The sequence below is a fragment of the Capsicum annuum genome, chromosome 9 (assembly GCF_002878395.1).
Source record: "Capsicum annuum cultivar UCD-10X-F1 chromosome 9, UCD10Xv1.1, whole genome shotgun sequence".
NCBI lineage: Eukaryota > Viridiplantae > Streptophyta > Magnoliopsida > Solanales > Solanaceae > Capsicum > Capsicum annuum.
Genome location: NC_061119.1, coordinates 162,743,635 through 162,761,953, shown reverse-complemented (window position 1 = coordinate 162,761,953; position 18,319 = coordinate 162,743,635). Strand labels below are relative to the sequence as shown.

Genomic DNA, 18,319 nt, shown 5'->3' with positions numbered 1-18,319 from the left:
AAATATTAAAATAATAGAAGTAGGCCAGACCTTAATGGCTTTATGTGTTGTTGCTGTCTAATTATGATGGCTTCCAAGGTTTAAAACAAGAAGAAAAATAATGTACAGTTTCCTTTTATTGTTATCATGTGTCTTTTGTCTAACAGTACATTGACCTTATTAATTGGTTGCAGGTCGAATGTGAGTACCTCTCTCTGTATAACAATTATGGAATTGATTTTTCCACATGGAGTCCTCTCGCTTCAGACGTTCTAACTAAAAATTTTAGTGCAAGAAATACTCTACTAGACAATCGATTTGCATTGGAAAACTATAAGGTAAAACCCTGAATTCGAAGGAATTGAGAGCGTTAAAGATGGCGAAGAAGAAGGAAGGAAAGGGAAGAAAATCCTTATATGAAGGCTATGCAATTCATGAGCCAGGTGCTCATGTTTGAAGAGCACATAATAAGAAATTTCCTTAGTATTTAGAGAAAAATATCAATGTTAAGTTCTCAGATGTTGCTGAGCTTGGAAAAATTAGGGAGGAGCTTGAGGAAATTGGTAAGTTCTTCACCTATGAGATACCAGATTAGATATATGCAGATACTGATTTTTATGTGTCCTTTTTAATGCGGGTTTCAATTTGAATTTATTATTTGATCCATATTTTCATTAAATAGGAAGTTTTTTTCTTTCTAAATCTGATCAGCACGAGCTAAGCCACATCATTTTCTCTTGACTTGTTTATTATTTGTTCTGCCAACTAGAGTATATTCCTGCATTATACTATCATTTTCTTATGAATCGCAAATTTAAGTGGATTAAATAGATAAAATGTTACAGGATTTTTCACTGATATTCCAGCATTAGCAGGTTCAAGCTTCTTTATATATATATATAAATATGTAGAGAGAGAGAGAAAAGATAGTAAATAGATAGATTCTTCTTCTTTAGTAAATTTTTTTGTCGATATTTCTCTGGTTATTTTTATTTACTAGCATTTCACTTTTCTATATGGGTTAACATAATCACATGCAAGAATATTACTCCTCCTGACTAAATATAACTATTATGCTTGGTATCTACTTCTATAACTTTAATTGAAAAAACCTCCTTATCTGTCTATCTGTCTCCCCTCAAAGTTCTTGATTATTTATTCTTTTGTCAGAGATGATCTCATTGAATCATCATTTATCAAAACCACTATGTTGTATACCCTGTAAATGGTCATCACAAATAACTTGTAATTATCGTGTTATGGGTTGCTTCAGTTGCGAGTCTGTCACAAACAAATTATCTATCTCCACAACATATTAGTAAGCTCTGCGTACACTCTTTCTTCTAGGGATCTCACTTATGGGATTACTCCAAGTATATTATTGTTGTTGTATACACACAATTTATTGCAGGAGTCCATCGTACTAAGTTTAGACATTAACTTAGCTGCTGTATTAATAGAAGAACCTGCGTAGTTGTCCTGCGTGCTCTAATATGGACTATAACTTATTCCAGCTTCATTATTATTTAGTTTTGACAATGCAGAATGTTTCCTTGGTTGTAGCTACAACATTATGACAACGTTTAGATGTAATGAGTATCTCCAATTTATAAATCTTAAACAGATATTTATCTAATCTTTTCTTCATTGTTCAAAAGTGTTGCTTTCTTGATACCTATTCTTTACAAACATGTTGCGTAGAAAGTCTCAAACTCCACTACAATTGTTTAAAAAAATGACGTTATAGGTATATCATATCTTACTACAAGAGCACTCATCAATGCAAAAACATCTGCTTCCTGAATTGTGTTGGGTTTGCCTGTAACCTCTTCTTACTTTATTGTAGAAATCTTAGGAAAGGAAAAAAAATTATTCATGTCCTATTAATAACTTACTTGGAAGCAGATGTTGATATAAGATAGAGATATTGATGCAAGATATTGTCTTCCAGAATACGTTAACACGAGTGCAAACATCAGTGAGCAGCAAAAACTGCAACGTAGGTGGGACAAAAGAACGCAGTAGGCAATACAGAGTAAAGCGCGGAAAGGACAATAAATTAATTAGCTTTAATGATGTGAAGTCTACACTTAAATTTTAGTTGCTTTCTTCGAAATCTTTTGTAAGCGTAGCTTCATCTCTAAATTTCACATTGCCTCTATCAATACAATTAGCGATACATTCAAGTTTCACTACCAACTCATTGGGCCCGTGCATAGCACGGGAAATCTCCCACTAGTCTTATTTATAAGAACCAGTTGAGCAGCTGAAACAGGTAGGAGGTCGACATGCCCGCTTCAGCTGCTTCAACTGTAATTTTACTATATCACCCCTCAATTAATTATTATAAATTATCCATATATTAAAAAATTAATAATATTTAATAAAAAATTAAAATAGATATTTTTATATATCTGCTTCAATTGGTTCAACCGTAATTTTACCATATCACACCTAATTAATTATTGTATCTTTAATTAAATATTGTAAGTCATTTATGTATTATAAAATTAATAATATTTAATTAACAAAAAGGTAAAAATACACATTTATGACCGTTTCAGCTGCTTCAATCATAATTTTACCGTAAGAGGGAGTTGAGCAGCTGAAGCAGGCATGAGGTCGACATGCCTGCTTTAGCTGCTTCAACTAATTTTACTATATCGCCCCTAATTAATTAGTATAAGTCATTTTGTATTATAAAATTAATAATATTTGATAAAGAAAATTAAAATAGACGTTTATGACATATCTCCATCAGCTACTTCAATCGTAATTTAACTATATTACTCCTAATTAATTATTGTATCCCTAATTAAATATTGTAATTCATTTACATATTACAAAATTAATAATATTTAATTAAAAAAAGGTAAAATGGAAATTTATGACTAATTTAGCTATTTCAATCGTAATTTTACCATATTAGCAAAGCAAGCATGAAGTCTACATGCTTGCTTCAGCTGCTTCAACTTTAGTTTTATTATATTACCCCTAATTAATTATTACAAGTCATTTATTTATTGGGAAATTGATAATATTTAATAAAAAATTAAAATAAACATTTATGACATGTCTGCTTCAGTTGCTTCAATCGTAATTTTACTATATCATCTCTAATTAATTATTATATTTCTAATTAAATATTATAAATCATTTACATATTAAAAAATTAATAATATTTAATTAGAAAAAAAGTAAAATAGGCATGTATGTCTGTTTCAATCGTAATTTTATTATATCATTGTTAATTAATTATTATACATTTTTATAATAATTTTGCTATGTCGCTTCTAATTAATTATTACAAGTCACTTAAGACATGTTTGCTTCATTTCTTTCAATGAAATTGTAATATATCACCTCTAATTAATTATTATAATCGTCTAAGTATTGAAAAAATTGATAATATTTTATAAAAAAAATAAAAGAGACATAAAATGATATGTCTACATAAAAAAATTGATTGACTATTGAAATTATATTAGTGCACATAAATTGGGATGAGACAGAACAAGATATAAAATAATGTATATTATTTGAAAATAAAATAACAAGTGTTATAAATCACAATAGTTAAAAACTTAATATAAAAGTATATATGTAAAACAAATTTGATTGACTGTCAAAATTTTATTTGTCCACATAAATTGAGACAGGAGAATATTCATATATTATTGAAAAATAATGTAAAAGACATTGTAAATCACTTAATTAACAACTTCAAAAATTTTAAAAATATAAATTATTTGACTGATACTAGCATTATTTGAATTGAAACAGAAGAAAAAAATATTATAAATTATAATAATTAAAAATATAAATTATTTTAATAATTTAAATTAAGATTAAAAAAAACACGGCCATTGATATCTAGTAACGGAGAAAGCAGTGGAAAGATAAGGAAAAGGGAGGAAATAGCACGTATCCAATGCCACACGTAATGAAGCTGTATCAACTCATCAGCACATCACATGAAAGGACAAAATTATTCCTACACAAATTTCTTTTGACATTCAACAGACGTCAAAACCTTCGCTTATATAAAGTACTAATATATATATATATATATATATATATATAAAATTTTATTTTAAGTCACTAATTTATTGAAAATGCCATGATTAAGAATATAATGTTTAAAACCGAAATTATATCCTATAATTTTTAATTAAATTTTTTTATTAATGCTATAATAATGAAATCTTTAATAAAAAGTTAAATAATACTATAATTTATGATATAGTGAAAGAAAGTAATTCCAACTCATGTAAGAAAACAGTAAGGTCGCAAAATAAAATTTTATTTGAAGTCATTAATTAATTGAAAATGCCTTGATTAAGAATATAATGTTTAAAACCGATATTATATTATATACTCTCTCCGTTTAAAAAATAATGACCTACTTTGTCTTGATATACAATTTAAGAAAATAAAAAGGACTTTTGAATCTTGTGGCTTTAAATTAAAGTTGCATCAAATATAGCAAAATGTCCTTTAATCTTGTGGTCCACAACATGTCATGTGGTAAGTTGAAATTAAAATATTACCAAAAAAAATTATTTTTTTTTAAAAGGACTAAAAGGAAAGTAAGACAAGGAGTAATTTTTAATTAAAAAAATTCATTCATACTATAATAATGAAATCTTTAATAAAAAGTTCATTAATACTATATTTTATGATATAATGAAAGGAGACAATTCCAACTCATGTAAGAAAACAGTATTAATGGTCAATTCAAAGTCATGTGCAAAACAGTTCAACAAAATCGTATGTGTTGGATTATATTTGGGTTAAAAGAAAACATAAGAGAGAAATTATTTGAACAATATTTGAGTTTGACATTAAAATAAAATATTTGAAATTGGAGTCAACAAAGAGTATTCTACTATTTAATAAGTGAAAGTTTGTGTCCGGTGAAGGGTAAATTCGTTAATATCAATTACTTTATGGGCTAATCGATAACTATTTGTGTTCTCTCCTGTAAACACGTGTCCTTTCATTTCATTGAGGAATTTTCTTTATTTTTCTGGTTCTATTTTCACTGTCAAACATTTTTATTTGAGCTCTCCCTTTCGTCTCATCTTATTTGATTTTTCCAACATTTGGTTGGGCTTGAGCTTTTTTCCGAACATTTCGTTTATGCCTATATATTATTTTATTAATTTGGTAGTTTTTTTTTTTTCTCCTTTCTTGCAATGATTTTTGCTCATCACTTTCTGAATTCCTTTTGAGAGTTTGTTCATTTGTTTCAATTTTAGTTTTCTACATGACTTCTTATTAGATATTGTATAGGCATGTCTGTAGTTTTATCTGATCTGTCGGTGCATGTAAGTGTATTTCTAAAAATTACAGATTCTTGACGTCTTCTCAATTTTTGACGCTAATCAATTACTTCAAATCGAAGAATCCATGCATAAAGCCTGTTGTGTTTATTGTTGGGAGGTTGGGTAAGAAAGACTCAAAGAGGAGCCAACAATTGCAGCACAAGATGAGAAAGAAAACTCAGAAAAGATGAGATAAAAATTCATATTCATAGAGACAACTAATTTTGCTTTTGTTGGTTTATTAATTTCTGTAAACTTCGTCATTGTTTGGAATATAATTAGGTTTAATCAATTTTTGATTATTGTTGTTTTGTCTTGCTCCTTACATTGTCCTCTTCTTTTACATGTATTTAAATTCTGTAATAAACTAATATTTGTTGCTATCATTTAACCCTATTTTATTAGCAACCGACTTTATTTCTAGCTTTTTAATACCCTTCTTTTTCCTTTTTTTTTTTTTTTTTTCTGAATCTGAAACTGTATGGTGTTTGATGCATCAAATATTACGCTATACTTATATTTTTTAATGTTTTAAGATTCTACTCAAATAATATATGAGATTATAATATGTTATTTATTATCTCGACTATCTTAATATGAGAGTAGGATTCAGCACCGAGCGAGCCTAGGAATGGGGATCCACCCACTAGATAGGACTGAAATTCCTAGAAGCAATTCCTAAGTTTCAGAACTACGTAGCCAGCATAAGTACGAGATGTTACCCATTAGATAGGACTGACATACTCAGGGATCACCTATTAGCGCATTTAAATGTATAGGATTGATCCCAGGGGTCACCCGCTAGATTAGGACTGACTCCACAACAGTATCACTACTAGAAATTTGCATTTTTCCGACTAAAAATTTTCGACTGAAAAAAGTAGTCGGAAATTTCCGAATACTTCGATCGGAAATTTCCGACTACTTCGTCGGAAATTTTATTTTTTATTTTTTATTTTTTACAAAATACATTTTCAATACTTATTTGTGACAAAAACAATACTTGGCGGCAAATTCAGGGAAATATATATTCCTACTATAGTAGTCGAAAATTCTAATTTAATAAATTAAATTAATAATTAATTTATTATATATCCGACTACTGTAGTCGAAAATATAAATAATTAAATAAATATAATACTAAATATATAATTAATCTCATATATATAATTTAAATGATTATTTAAAAAATTGATATATTTTTGACTACTGTAGTCAAAAAAATAATTAATAATTAATTAAGTATATATCCAACCACTGTAGTCGGAAACATAAATAACTAAATAAATATATTATTAAATATATAATTAGTTCCTTCATGAAAATTAAATAATTATTTAAATAAATTATAAAATATATATTTTTTCTACTACTATAGTCGAAACTACTAATAAATAAATAAAATTAATAATTAATTAAATATATATCCGACCATTGTAGTCGAAAATGTAAATAATTAAATAAATATATTACTAAATTTATAATCAGTTCGTTATATGAAAATTAAATAATTATTTAAATAAATTAATAAATATAAGTTTCTGACTATCGTAGTCAGAAAATCTAATAAATAAAATTAATAATTAGTTTAATATATTTCCGACTAGTCGGAAATATAAATAATTAAATAAATATAATATTAAATATATAATCAGTCCCTTATATGAAAATTAAATAACCATTTAAATGAATTATTAAATATATTTCTGATTACTGCAGTCGAAAATACTAATAATTAAATAAAATTAATAAATAATTAAGTATATATCTGACCATTGAATAATTAAATATATTTAACCTTTTTTTCAACTATAGTACTCAGAAATTACAAAATTAAATAAATATAACACTAAATATATAATCAGGTCCCTTAAGAAATAATTAAAAAATTATTAAATGTACATTTTCGACTTCTGCAGTCGAAAATACTACTAACTATATAAAATTAAAAATTAATTAAATATATATCTGACCATTATAGTTGTAAATGTAAATACTTAAATAAATATAGTAATAAATGTATAATATTCTTTTATACGGAATTTTAAAAATAAATGACATAAATTATTAAATATATATTACTGACTGCTGTAGTAAAAAATAAAAATAATTATATAAATATGTTAGTATATATATAATCGGATCCTTACACGAAAATTAAATAATTATTTAAGTAAAATATTAAATATTTATTTTCGACTGAAGTAGTCGAAAATATTAAATAGTTATGTAAGTTAATGACTAAATATGTATTTTCGACTGAAGTAGTCGAAAAATTTAAATATAAATAAAAAATTATATATATTTTCAACTACTGAAGTCGGAAATCTTATAAATAATTGATTTAAATATAACTCTATAATTTAATGATCTACTGATCGAAATAGTCAGAACTTTTAAATAATTAAAAAAATTAATTTTTTATCCGACGGAAGTATTCGAAAATTTACATTTAATATACACAAAATACAACGTTCCCAATTCACTCTCTCTCACTTTCTCTCTCTCTCTCTCATAAATTTAGGGCACGAAATCTCTCTCTCTTGCCTTCCTTCTCTCCGCATCTCTGTCAGAAATTGGTAACGGCGATGGAAGGCTCCATTTCTCGCAAGTATTGGTAACGGCGACGGTCAGTGTATGCCGTGAAGGCTACGTTTCTCACTGATTCGAGGTAAGTTGGTTTATCTCTACCTCAACTCCATCACTTTAGTTATATGCACTTGTAAGTTGCCATTTTGTGCGAGAGGCAGTCCATGAGCGTCAATGCAAAGATAACTGCTCAGCTGTCGTAATTGCTTTTAGGAAAAAGTAGTAGAATCTACGCCACTAAATCAATTATTTTGTTCATGTTTTATGGTAGGTTGTATCTTATTTTCATCGAATTTAGTTGCACATTGTACCGTTCGGAGCTCTTGGCCTTTGATCAAGCTGTGCAATTTGTTGTATTTGATCATCTATTCTGTTGCTTTTCTCTCAACAATTTATTTGAGGTCAGTGGAGCTCCTAAATTTGTTTGCCTTGGAACAATGGACAAACTACATAATGGATTAGTATTTGTGGCTTGGCAGGTTGAAACTTGCAGCATATTAGCACTACGTAAATTATTTATCATTTGAAAATACTACTATTATTTTAGTATTGAATTAGAGTAACAAAGACAAATTTCTTATCTTCTTAGGAAGTCAGAACTCAGATTGTTTAGGCACAGCTAATGCGTACTCGTGAAACATAATTTTCTTGATGCTTACATTTGTCAAACTATGACGATAACAATAACAGAAAGACAGAATGAGTCTAACAATACAACACAATTTGGCTCGTTTAAAAAGCAAATGAACTAGAAAAAAATTGTGTTTCAAAAACTATAAAATGAATCTTCTCAAAATTAAAGTCCTCAGCTTGTCTTGAGAGTCCAATAAAAATGGTTATATCAAACACGTTAGCCGTTACTGAACATTAGGGATCGTTTGGTGGTGTATATAAGAATAATATAGAATAGAGTGTATTAGAAATGTTGAAATTATTTCTTATTGATTGTGTGATTTGATTATATTAAAAAATAGCATGCATTGCATAATTTCGAAGAAAAAAAAATACTCTATATGTCTTTAATAAATTGAAAACACTACCAAACAAGGAATTATATAATACCAACAACTAATTCGTGTATTAGTTTCTCTCATGCGTCCAATCAGATGACCTTTAATTAGAGACACTGCAATGGGATATGTCTTGTGAGATATAACTAAATCTCTTTATAACGTTGCCGTTGGTTAGGATATTATTTGTTGTTATAAAGAACTGACAATATAATATAATATGAAAAACTGGTTCCAAAGAAAACTTGCCATTTGCTAAGTTAAAAGTTGTTACAACTGTTAAAAAGAGTCTGTTTAAGCCAACCCTTTTCCATTCCATTGCCTTAATTGCTTACGCTGCATGCAGTGAAGTAGCTTTCACAAGATTTTGTGCAAAGTATAGATTTATTTTGAGAACTTGGTGACCATGAGACGATAGATATTTTAATGTGTTACTTCTCATTCGAAATTGATGTTTACTTTGCATTATTTTCAAGTGGTGTTACTGCTCTTGTTCCTCTAGCATCATTTCATAACATTTCTATTACTATGAAAAACAGAAAGGAGAAATCTCCACTAATAACTGAACCTACTTATTGTGTGAATGCAGATAGTACTTTCTAAGCGTTGGTGTCAATCAAAAGCATCAAACTCAGTTTGGAACCAAAAGTCGTCATTCTGGTTGGGCTGCTCACTGCTGCAGACTGCAACTAGTGTTCTTGTAGAGGTAGTATTCTGGAGACTTATGTTTAACTGAGTTGTAGTTTTTTCATACGTAATAATCATTAATCAATAAACTTAATTAAAGTTAATATACAGTTATTTTAGGAATAAAATACTCTTTAACTTTAGCAAAAGATATCCCCCAAAATACTCCCTATTGAAGTTTTTACCTAGAAAAATTCAAGTATTTGCCTAAAAAATGAGTAACCCTGATATTTGGTTATTGATAAATTTAAATGTACCACTTTAAAGTATTCCCTATTAATTAACTAGCAAAAGTATTTAGTTTTGCAATTATTTATGCATTGATATGCAACTGTTGCTACTATTTACAGGAAAACAACAAATACCAAACTTCAAATTATGTTAAAATTTTAAAAAATTATATACCCTCTGTTTCATATTAGTTGGCATGTTTCATTTTCTAAAAGTTAATTTGACTAATTTTCAAAGCTAATGTCTATTGGCTACTAATATCACTGTACTGTAAGACTTGGTCTTATTCCTATAACATTCATATTACCATTTTTTTCGTCCAACTTGAGCTTGTTTTTTCTTGTAATTTCAGCCCAGACGTGTCTAAAAATTCTTGGTCTTATGATTGAAAAATGTTATGTTGTCTTCTTGATTTAGAATAATGTTTGCAAAGTTAAGGATGATTACAATATAAATTCTTTATTTAGATATGATTTGAATAGTGGTATAAAAAGAAGTTGTGTTGTTTCTCATGTATTTATTTCTCTTCTCTATTATTATTGTTGTTGTTCTTCTGTAGATGAAAAATGAAGATCGTACATGGGTGTATAGTAGACTTTATCCTAACCGTGCGGGGTTGAGGGAGGAATATAAACATGGGGTAGCTGGGTTTATTACTAAAACAATGACACTTAATGATTTTCTTATTGAAGGGACAATTAGATGTCTTTATTGAAATTGCAAGTGTTGAAAGTTATTGAGTCCAGATGCTGTTACATTACATCTTTATAGGAAAGGTTTTATGTTTAATTATACTATGTGGACAGCTCATGGAAATAGTAGTGCTGCTAATGATTTTGCTTTTCAGAATTTTGTGAAAAGCCTAATAAAAGAGAATAATATTGAAAGTTCACGATACAGTGAGATGGTCAGAGATGTTTTTGGGAAACACTCAGGGGCTCAAAATAAACCAAATGATGAGGATAAGAACTTTTATGAACAGATAAAGGAAGCTAGTCATCCATTGTATGAAGGGTCAATGCATTCTAAGTTATCTATTGCCGTTCGGTTACTGAGTATTAAGTCAGATTATTCTATTTCTCAAGAGGGCATGAACTCTATCATTGGACTTATGAATGAACTTAACCCAAATAAACTTGACTTACCAAAAGATTTTTACATAACAAAGAAGTTGGTTTCTAAGTTAGGACTTTCATCAGAGAGGATTCATTGTTGCGAGAAAGGTTGCATGTTGTTCTATAAGGAAGATGCAAATTTAGAGCATTGCAAATTTTGTAATCAGCCTCGTTATAAGAAAGTCAGACATGTCAAAGGGAAAAAAGTTTCTGTGAAGTCGATGCATTACTTACCCCTTATACCACGGTTAAAGAGGTTGTATGCATCAATGAGCTCCGCCCCTCATATGAGATGGCACTATGAAAATAAAAGACCACCTGGTATTTTATGTCATCCGTCAGATGGAGAAGCATGGAAGCATTTTGATAGTGTGTATTCGGATTTTGCTAGTGAACCAAGAAACATTAGGTTGAGATTATCTACTGATGGATTCACTCTATTTTCTATCTCAGCTACACCATATTCATACTGGCCGGTGTTTGTGACTCCTTATAATCTCCCGCCTGAATTATGTATGACGAGTCAGTATATATTCTAACTTGCATAATTCTAGGTCCTCGCAATCCAAAAGTTTTGATTGATGTGTATCTGCAACCACTGATTGATGAGTTGAACTTATTGTGGCATGAAGGTGTGAAAGCATATGATGTATCAATGAAACAAAACTTTAGATTACGTGCTACTTTGATGTGGACTATAAATGACTATCCTGCTTATGAAATGATGTCTGGGTGGTCGACTGCGGGCAAATTAGCTTGCCCTTGTTGTATGGAAGACACAAAAGCATTCACTTTGAAACATAGAGGTAAAAATCATGGTTTGACTGTCACCGTCAATTCTTGCCAATGCAACATGAGTTTAGGAGAAATACTAGTGATTTTATGAAGAATAAGACTAATTTTGAGGAGCCACCGCCAATTTTGTCACGAGAAGAAATTTGGGATAAAGTGAGGAATCTGCCTAAGGTAATAGAGTCTGCACCATCCAGGATACCTGATTATGGTGTAACACATAACTGGACTAAATGAAGTATATTTTGGGAATTAGATTACTGGAACGATAATCTTCTACCTCATAATCTGGATCCTATGCATATTGAGAAAAACTTCTTTGACAACTTGTTTAATACAGTAATGGATGTAAGTAACAAAATAAAAGATAACTTAAAGTCCAGGATGGACTTAAAGGAGTATTATCGGCGTAGTGAGTTGTACCTGACATACTTAAACAATAAGATTCAGAAGCCCAAGGTCAGTTACACATTCACTTTGGAGGATAGAAGAGTGATTTGTGAGTGGGTTAACAATTTGAGAATGCCAAATGGATATGTGTCAAATTTGTCTAGGTGTGTTGACATGAAGGAAGGAAAGTTGGCCTCTATGAAGAGCAATGACTATCACATTTTCATGGAGTCAGTGATGCCTATTGCATTCTGTACATTGCCCAATAGAATTTGGAAGCCCATAGCAGAGATTAGCTTATTTTTCAAAGATTTATGTTCTAACACATTAAGGGAGGAGAACCTATCTTTGATGGATATCAACGTTCGCTTAATCTTAAACAAGTTGGCCAAAATTTTTCCTCCAGTTTTTTTTTGATTTTATGGAGCATCTTCCAATTCACCTTGTGCGAAAGACACGACTTGGAGGTACTGTTCAGTGTCGATGGATGTATTCTTTGAGAGGTATTGACTTTTAACATTTACCTTCATGTGTTTTAATTGAACATTATTTCATCTAAAAGATCATACTATGCAGGACTATTGGCAAATGTAAACGAACAATAAAAAATAGACCCTGAATTGAGGGATCAATATGTGAGGCTTATTTGGCTAAAGAGACCTCTTATTTTTGTTCATATTATTTTGAACATGATGTACCATGTCTGAGAAACCGACCTAATAGGCATGATGATAGAGAAAATACAGATCCTTCGGCACCACCATTTTCAATATTCAATCAACCAGGTAAAGAAAGTCCGAAAGGTTCTCCAGTTCGACATTTGAATGAGGTGGAGCTTAAGTCATCTACAACACATGTATTATTAAATTGTCGCCAGGTCCTTCCGGTTTATAAGTGAGTGTATTTATATTAAGGACAATAATTCAAGGTCTATCTAAAGCTTTAACTAATGAAAGTCATAACTTTGTTGGGCAGCTACTTCGTGGTTTTACATGGGGATGCTGCTATTTATCCCATGTTTTCAGTGTGGTTTAGAGAATATGTGAGTGTAACTTAAATATTTAACACAATTTGCACTTTTGTTCAATGTCATGTATATTTAAATTCTAACTTTTTAAAAACTTTTTATAGGTTCATAATCCACTTAATTATGACCCAAATGGCCAATTTTTACATGATATAGCTTGGGGACCTGATGCTAAAGTCAGAAAGTTTTCTAAGTACTGTGTCAATGAGTATAGATTTCATACAGAAGAGTTATCAAAGGAAAAGAAAACCAACAATAGTGGGGTTTGGGTGAAAGGTGATGGTGGTGTTGATTATTATGGTGTGCTTCATGAGATTTTAGAACTCGCTTATCATATTAGTTGGCCAAAGAAAAAATTGGTTCTCTTTCGATGTAAGTGGTATGATCTTACTCCTAAGTTAGGTACAAAGGTGCACCATCAGTACAAAATAGTTGAAATTAAGCGTACAAGAGAGTATAGACTCTATGATTCATTTGTCATTGCACAAAATGTTAAATAAGTGTATTACACTCCTTATTCTTTGTGTAAGAATAAATCTGCATGGCGGGTAGTTATAAAAATGAAGCCCGTAGGTAGAGTTGTAGTAGATGATGAATTGGATGTAACATATCAGAATGACATTTCAAGTGTTGAAGAAAGGGTGGATGATGAATTCGCAGATGAGTTGCAGCATAACGAACGCTTGTATGAGGAATTTGATCCTTCTGAACTTAGATTGAATGTTCATGATTATGGAGAAGGCAGATCCGAGGCAAATGACGAGGAAGATCCAATTGATAAAAATGAAATAAGTGAGGAAGAGTTACTTGATGAAAATGAAACAAGTGATGAGGAAGAATCGATGAATGAATATGAAACAAGTGATGAGGAAGAATTGATGAATGACTATGAAACAAGCGACGGGGATTAAGTTGTTATCATTATTAGTAATGTGTTGTAACAAGGTCTTGAATTGTATTTTAGCTGTTGTTTTTATTATTAGCTGTTGTAACAAGGTCTAATATTAGTAGTATTGTCGGGACATTTCAATAGTGTTCAACATCCCATGCTTGATCTAAGCAGTTAGTCATTCAGATTATACATTTACTTCTCTTGTGAGGTTTTGGTTTGAAAACAAGTTTTACATTGAACAAAATAATTTTACTCCATTACTTGTTTGTATAATATTATATCCACATGTAAACCTCTTAGAAGTTCTTTTGTCTAGTATAATAATACTGTGGATTTGTAGTTTTCTAACCTTCTTTTAGAGATTTTTTTCCTTTGTAATAATGGTGAATAAGGTGTAATAGTTTATGTATTTATTTTGCCAAATTAAAGTTTGGAGGGATATAGAATATGGGAATGCAAAATTTAATTTTTCTTTGATCTAAGAAACATATATGGGCAACATAACATAGACTAAATCCTTTTTGTGTTGTTGTTTTTTTTCAAGTGGTTAATAAAGAAAACCAATGGCATCAAAAGGTCATGGTAATGGATGACGTAAAAAAGGTAAGAAAGGACTTGATAATCTTTCCGAAGGTCAATATACACCACCATCACTACCACCTATTACCACAACTTTTCAACCAGCTACTAAAAATATTATTCCTCCTCCAAGGGCAACTATTTCACTACTAAATGCATTTTTCATGCCACCACCGCCCCACCAGTTCCAACTCTCTTCTCCCCATAATAGTTTCCATAGTAGCTCTTCATCTGTACCTTCAACATCATCCATACCTAACCTTTCTGAATTGAGAATTGGAGGTCCCAACACATCATCGCCTTTCATTGATAGTGCTGCAGCGTTTAATGCTACAACAGCTGCTTCTCAGATTCCTAAATTTAAAGAGGTAGTAGAATATGACGGCAACGGGAGGCTAATTATCGCCCCTGATGATAATGGGTAAGTAAATCTTATGTTTTTTCATAATTTTTAAAATTTTCGAATGCTAAGATAATTTAATGTAATTTTATTATAGGTTCATTCCCGCTTATGCCAGCAGATATATAGTTATAGAAGCAATTAAACCCTTTTAGACTGAGCCGTGGGGTAGTTGGAACGAGATTTGACTCGACATTAGAGTGCTTATGTGGAATCAGTTTGTGGTATAATCAAAATCAAAGAATTTACCATTTCAGTATGCTATCAATGATGAATTTACCTTTATATCTGTCAACTCATTTCATGACTTTATATTAAACTATTTTGCAGACAAAGTGTGCATGAAATTCTTGTCATGATAATGAAATACAATGCATTTTCAAGTTGAAAGCATCTCAACGTATCAAAGAACACTTGTATGAGGCCCGGAGGCACTTGAAAAAACCTGGATGGCTGAATGCTAATGTGTGAGATCAGTTCTTGAAAAAATAGGATACTCCTGAATATAGGGCAAGAAGGGAACGGACAAAGGAAAATAGAGCGTCTCAAATGGGTGGCTTGTTGCATACTGAAGGTTCGATGAGTTTCGCTACACACTGATGAAAACTGGTAATAATAGCTTAAATTTCTGATTTGTTCATTTAGTTCACTGTTCTATACTGTGACATAGTGAAGCCATGTGGGGATCTTTCGATTCACTATTGTTGTTATCTTCTAGTTGTTGTTCATTTTGAAGTCTAGTGAAGCCGTGTATGGCCTATTTCGATTCACTAGCATTGTTGATATCTTGTTGCTCTTGTTGTTGTTCATATTGAAGTCTAGTAAAGCCGTGTGTGGCCTATTTCGATTCACTAACATTGTTGACATCTTGTTGCTCTTGTTTTTGTTCATATTGAAGTCTAGTGAAGCCGTGTGTGGCCTATTTAGATTCACTAGCATTGTTGACATGTTATTGCTCTTGTTGTTACTTGTTTCTTTTGTTGTGAACTTGATCTTGTTCAGCTTGTATTACCACTTGGTGGGAATACACTAGGTTTGTTGGTGGTAGTGGTGGTGGTTTGATTTTGGTTTTAATCAGGAGTGTTTTGTATGTGGACTTCCATCAGTTGTGATTTTGGGAGAAATGAATTGACTTTTGTGCTAGGGAAAGAAATTTAGATAGGTTATGTTCATGTATCAGCTTTAAGCTGTTTGTTTTAATATTTCTAAGAGCTAGCTTTTGATGGTCTGATTATAGAAATCTTCTTTAAAAAAAAGATAGAAAGAGAAACTAGCTTTTTTTTTTCTCTTTGGGCATAATGATAAATAATGGAGGGTATATGTAAATAATTCCTGAACCTTGCATTATCAGCAAACGGGATATATGTGAAGAACTTAATTCATTATAGGAAAAGCAAAACCTCTATCAGGACACTAAGTTCTTGAGTTCTTACCAGTGACCATATGTACGTTGCCATCTCAAATCCATTCTGCTTATGATTAACCGAGAAGAGCAATCGGTAAGGCATATTCGAAGACACTATATCATTGAGATAAAACTAATTGTAATACACTTTTTGTTAATCTATGAAGTAGGGGATAAATTTTATGTTATTGCTCATACCTGGAATGATATAAATTGTATTATCCGCAGTAGAAACCTAGGCTTCCCAAACCATTAGAGCTCATCTCGAAGGTTAAACTGATGAAACCCTTCCAATGGACTACTATCCATGATTTTCACTGCCATCTTGACCACCACGCGTTGAAGCTTGGTACCAACTAATAGGATTAACTTAATATAACCATTATTGGAAAAGTCAGAAACTAAATCCAAAAGTAGGTTCTGACTTTTGGAAGTTGATTAAAACCATATGTCACATGGAGACAGAGGTTCGTGGGTTATTAAAAAAATCAGCAAGTTGAAGCATGCGCATTAAAGAGTACGGCTTAGGTTTCTGTTTGTCCTAATATAATTTAGTATTACTAATACTTTTTAAATTAGGTCTAATAGTGTTAATTAATTAAGAGATCTAGCTTGGACCCATCAACTGATTGGGAGGTTGAAAATGAAAGCACACTATCAGTGGAGATTCTTGATTTTGACAAAGCTTAAAGAGGGAAGTGATTTTCTAGTCAAAGGAAGATTAGTCAAAATTAAAGTAGTGTACTGAAACCATGGCCAACAGAGCTAAATTGTACTATTTTCTTGTTTATCTCTTTCTAATTCTAATGAATTTTGGCACAACTAACTTTCAGGTTATGATAAACAAGTGATTAAGGGATATTTAGCTGTAAAGCCCATTAAAAAAAGAAGTATGAACAAACAACACAGAAAAAAGCTGCCTACTATTAGTACTGAAGAAGAGAAAAGAAAAAGAGAACATAACAAGGACTTATTTGTGCCTGGACAATGATCATTAAAATTATCTATCACCTTTCTGAAAAACTAAAATAACTAAATCCATTGTACAATACATTTAGTTATAATTAAAAGAACATTTGATTAAACTGTCTGGTACATCAAAATCTGGTCCTATGTTTTACAGTGGATTAACTATTGGAAATTAAAGACTCGAGCATCTTAAGAACTAGACAAAACAGAAAGCAAAGAACCTTTTATTAACAAGGGGACCAATCGACAGACTGTAAAAACTAACTGAAAACTAACTAAAAGCTATTAATCCTTGGTATTATACTTGGACTCATCTATCTTAACCCCTTCTCGCTGCACACGGTCACCACCAGACTTATCGCCGGTGCTCAGACCTTTCTTGCATCCCATTTCCTGGTAGCCTTCAGTTACTAGTTGGTCCTTCCTCGTCTGACCTCTACGGCTCCTCCCTGTTACAATACAACAATGAAAACATAAAGAGTAAATACATTTGAAGAAGAAATTAAGATGCTCATTATTATACTGGTGGTAAATTAGTAGAAATACCCTCAGCAAGGTGTTCCTGAGCTTCAGCCCTTTTTTCACCAGTGCCTCCAGGTACTACAGTCTCTCCTTCCTTTGCTGTTCGATCGAGTTCAGACCTTTTTTCCTGCTGTGATGCCATTTAGTCTCTCTTTAGCTTTTGCAAATACAAAGTCGTAGTTAGTAGCAGTAGACAAAAACAAAACAAAGCAGACACTATTATAAGGACATCCAGAAACACCTGATATTTATATGGAGACGATGGGGTTAAGCAGATGACGCGTGCAGTGAATTCCACCTCCTATTGGAAAATAATTAGAGTTTCTAGCTTATAGCTTCTTATATAGTGTATAAAGTCTTGAAAATTGATGCAGGAGTTCCAATTTAACTTATATCTTCTTATAT

The 18,319-nt window shown here is 30.9% G+C and overlaps 1 protein-coding gene across 1 annotated transcript; it reads right to left on the bottom strand.

The window, feature by feature from the left end:
* Nucleotides 1-17,677: 17,677 nt before the first annotated feature.
* Nucleotides 17,678-18,056, bottom strand: LOC107842005 (em protein H5-like). Its single transcript, XM_016685816.2, has 2 exons — nucleotides 17,939-18,056; nucleotides 17,678-17,841 (listed from the first exon to the last, which is right to left on the bottom strand). Exons 1-2 carry the CDS (start codon nucleotides 18,054-18,056, stop codon nucleotides 17,678-17,680), a joined length of 282 nt encoding a protein of 93 aa, XP_016541302.2.
* Nucleotides 18,057-18,319: the final 263 nt, after the last annotated feature.

Coding starts and splice junctions, on each gene's coding strand:
- LOC107842005 (XM_016685816.2), bottom strand. CDS start 18,056: ATGGCATCACAGCAGGAAAAAAGGTCTGAACTCGATCGAACAGCAAAG. Junction 17,842..17,938: donor TCAGGAACACCTTGCTGAGG/GTATTTCTACTA, acceptor GTATTGTAACAG/GGAGGAGCCGTAGAGGTCAG.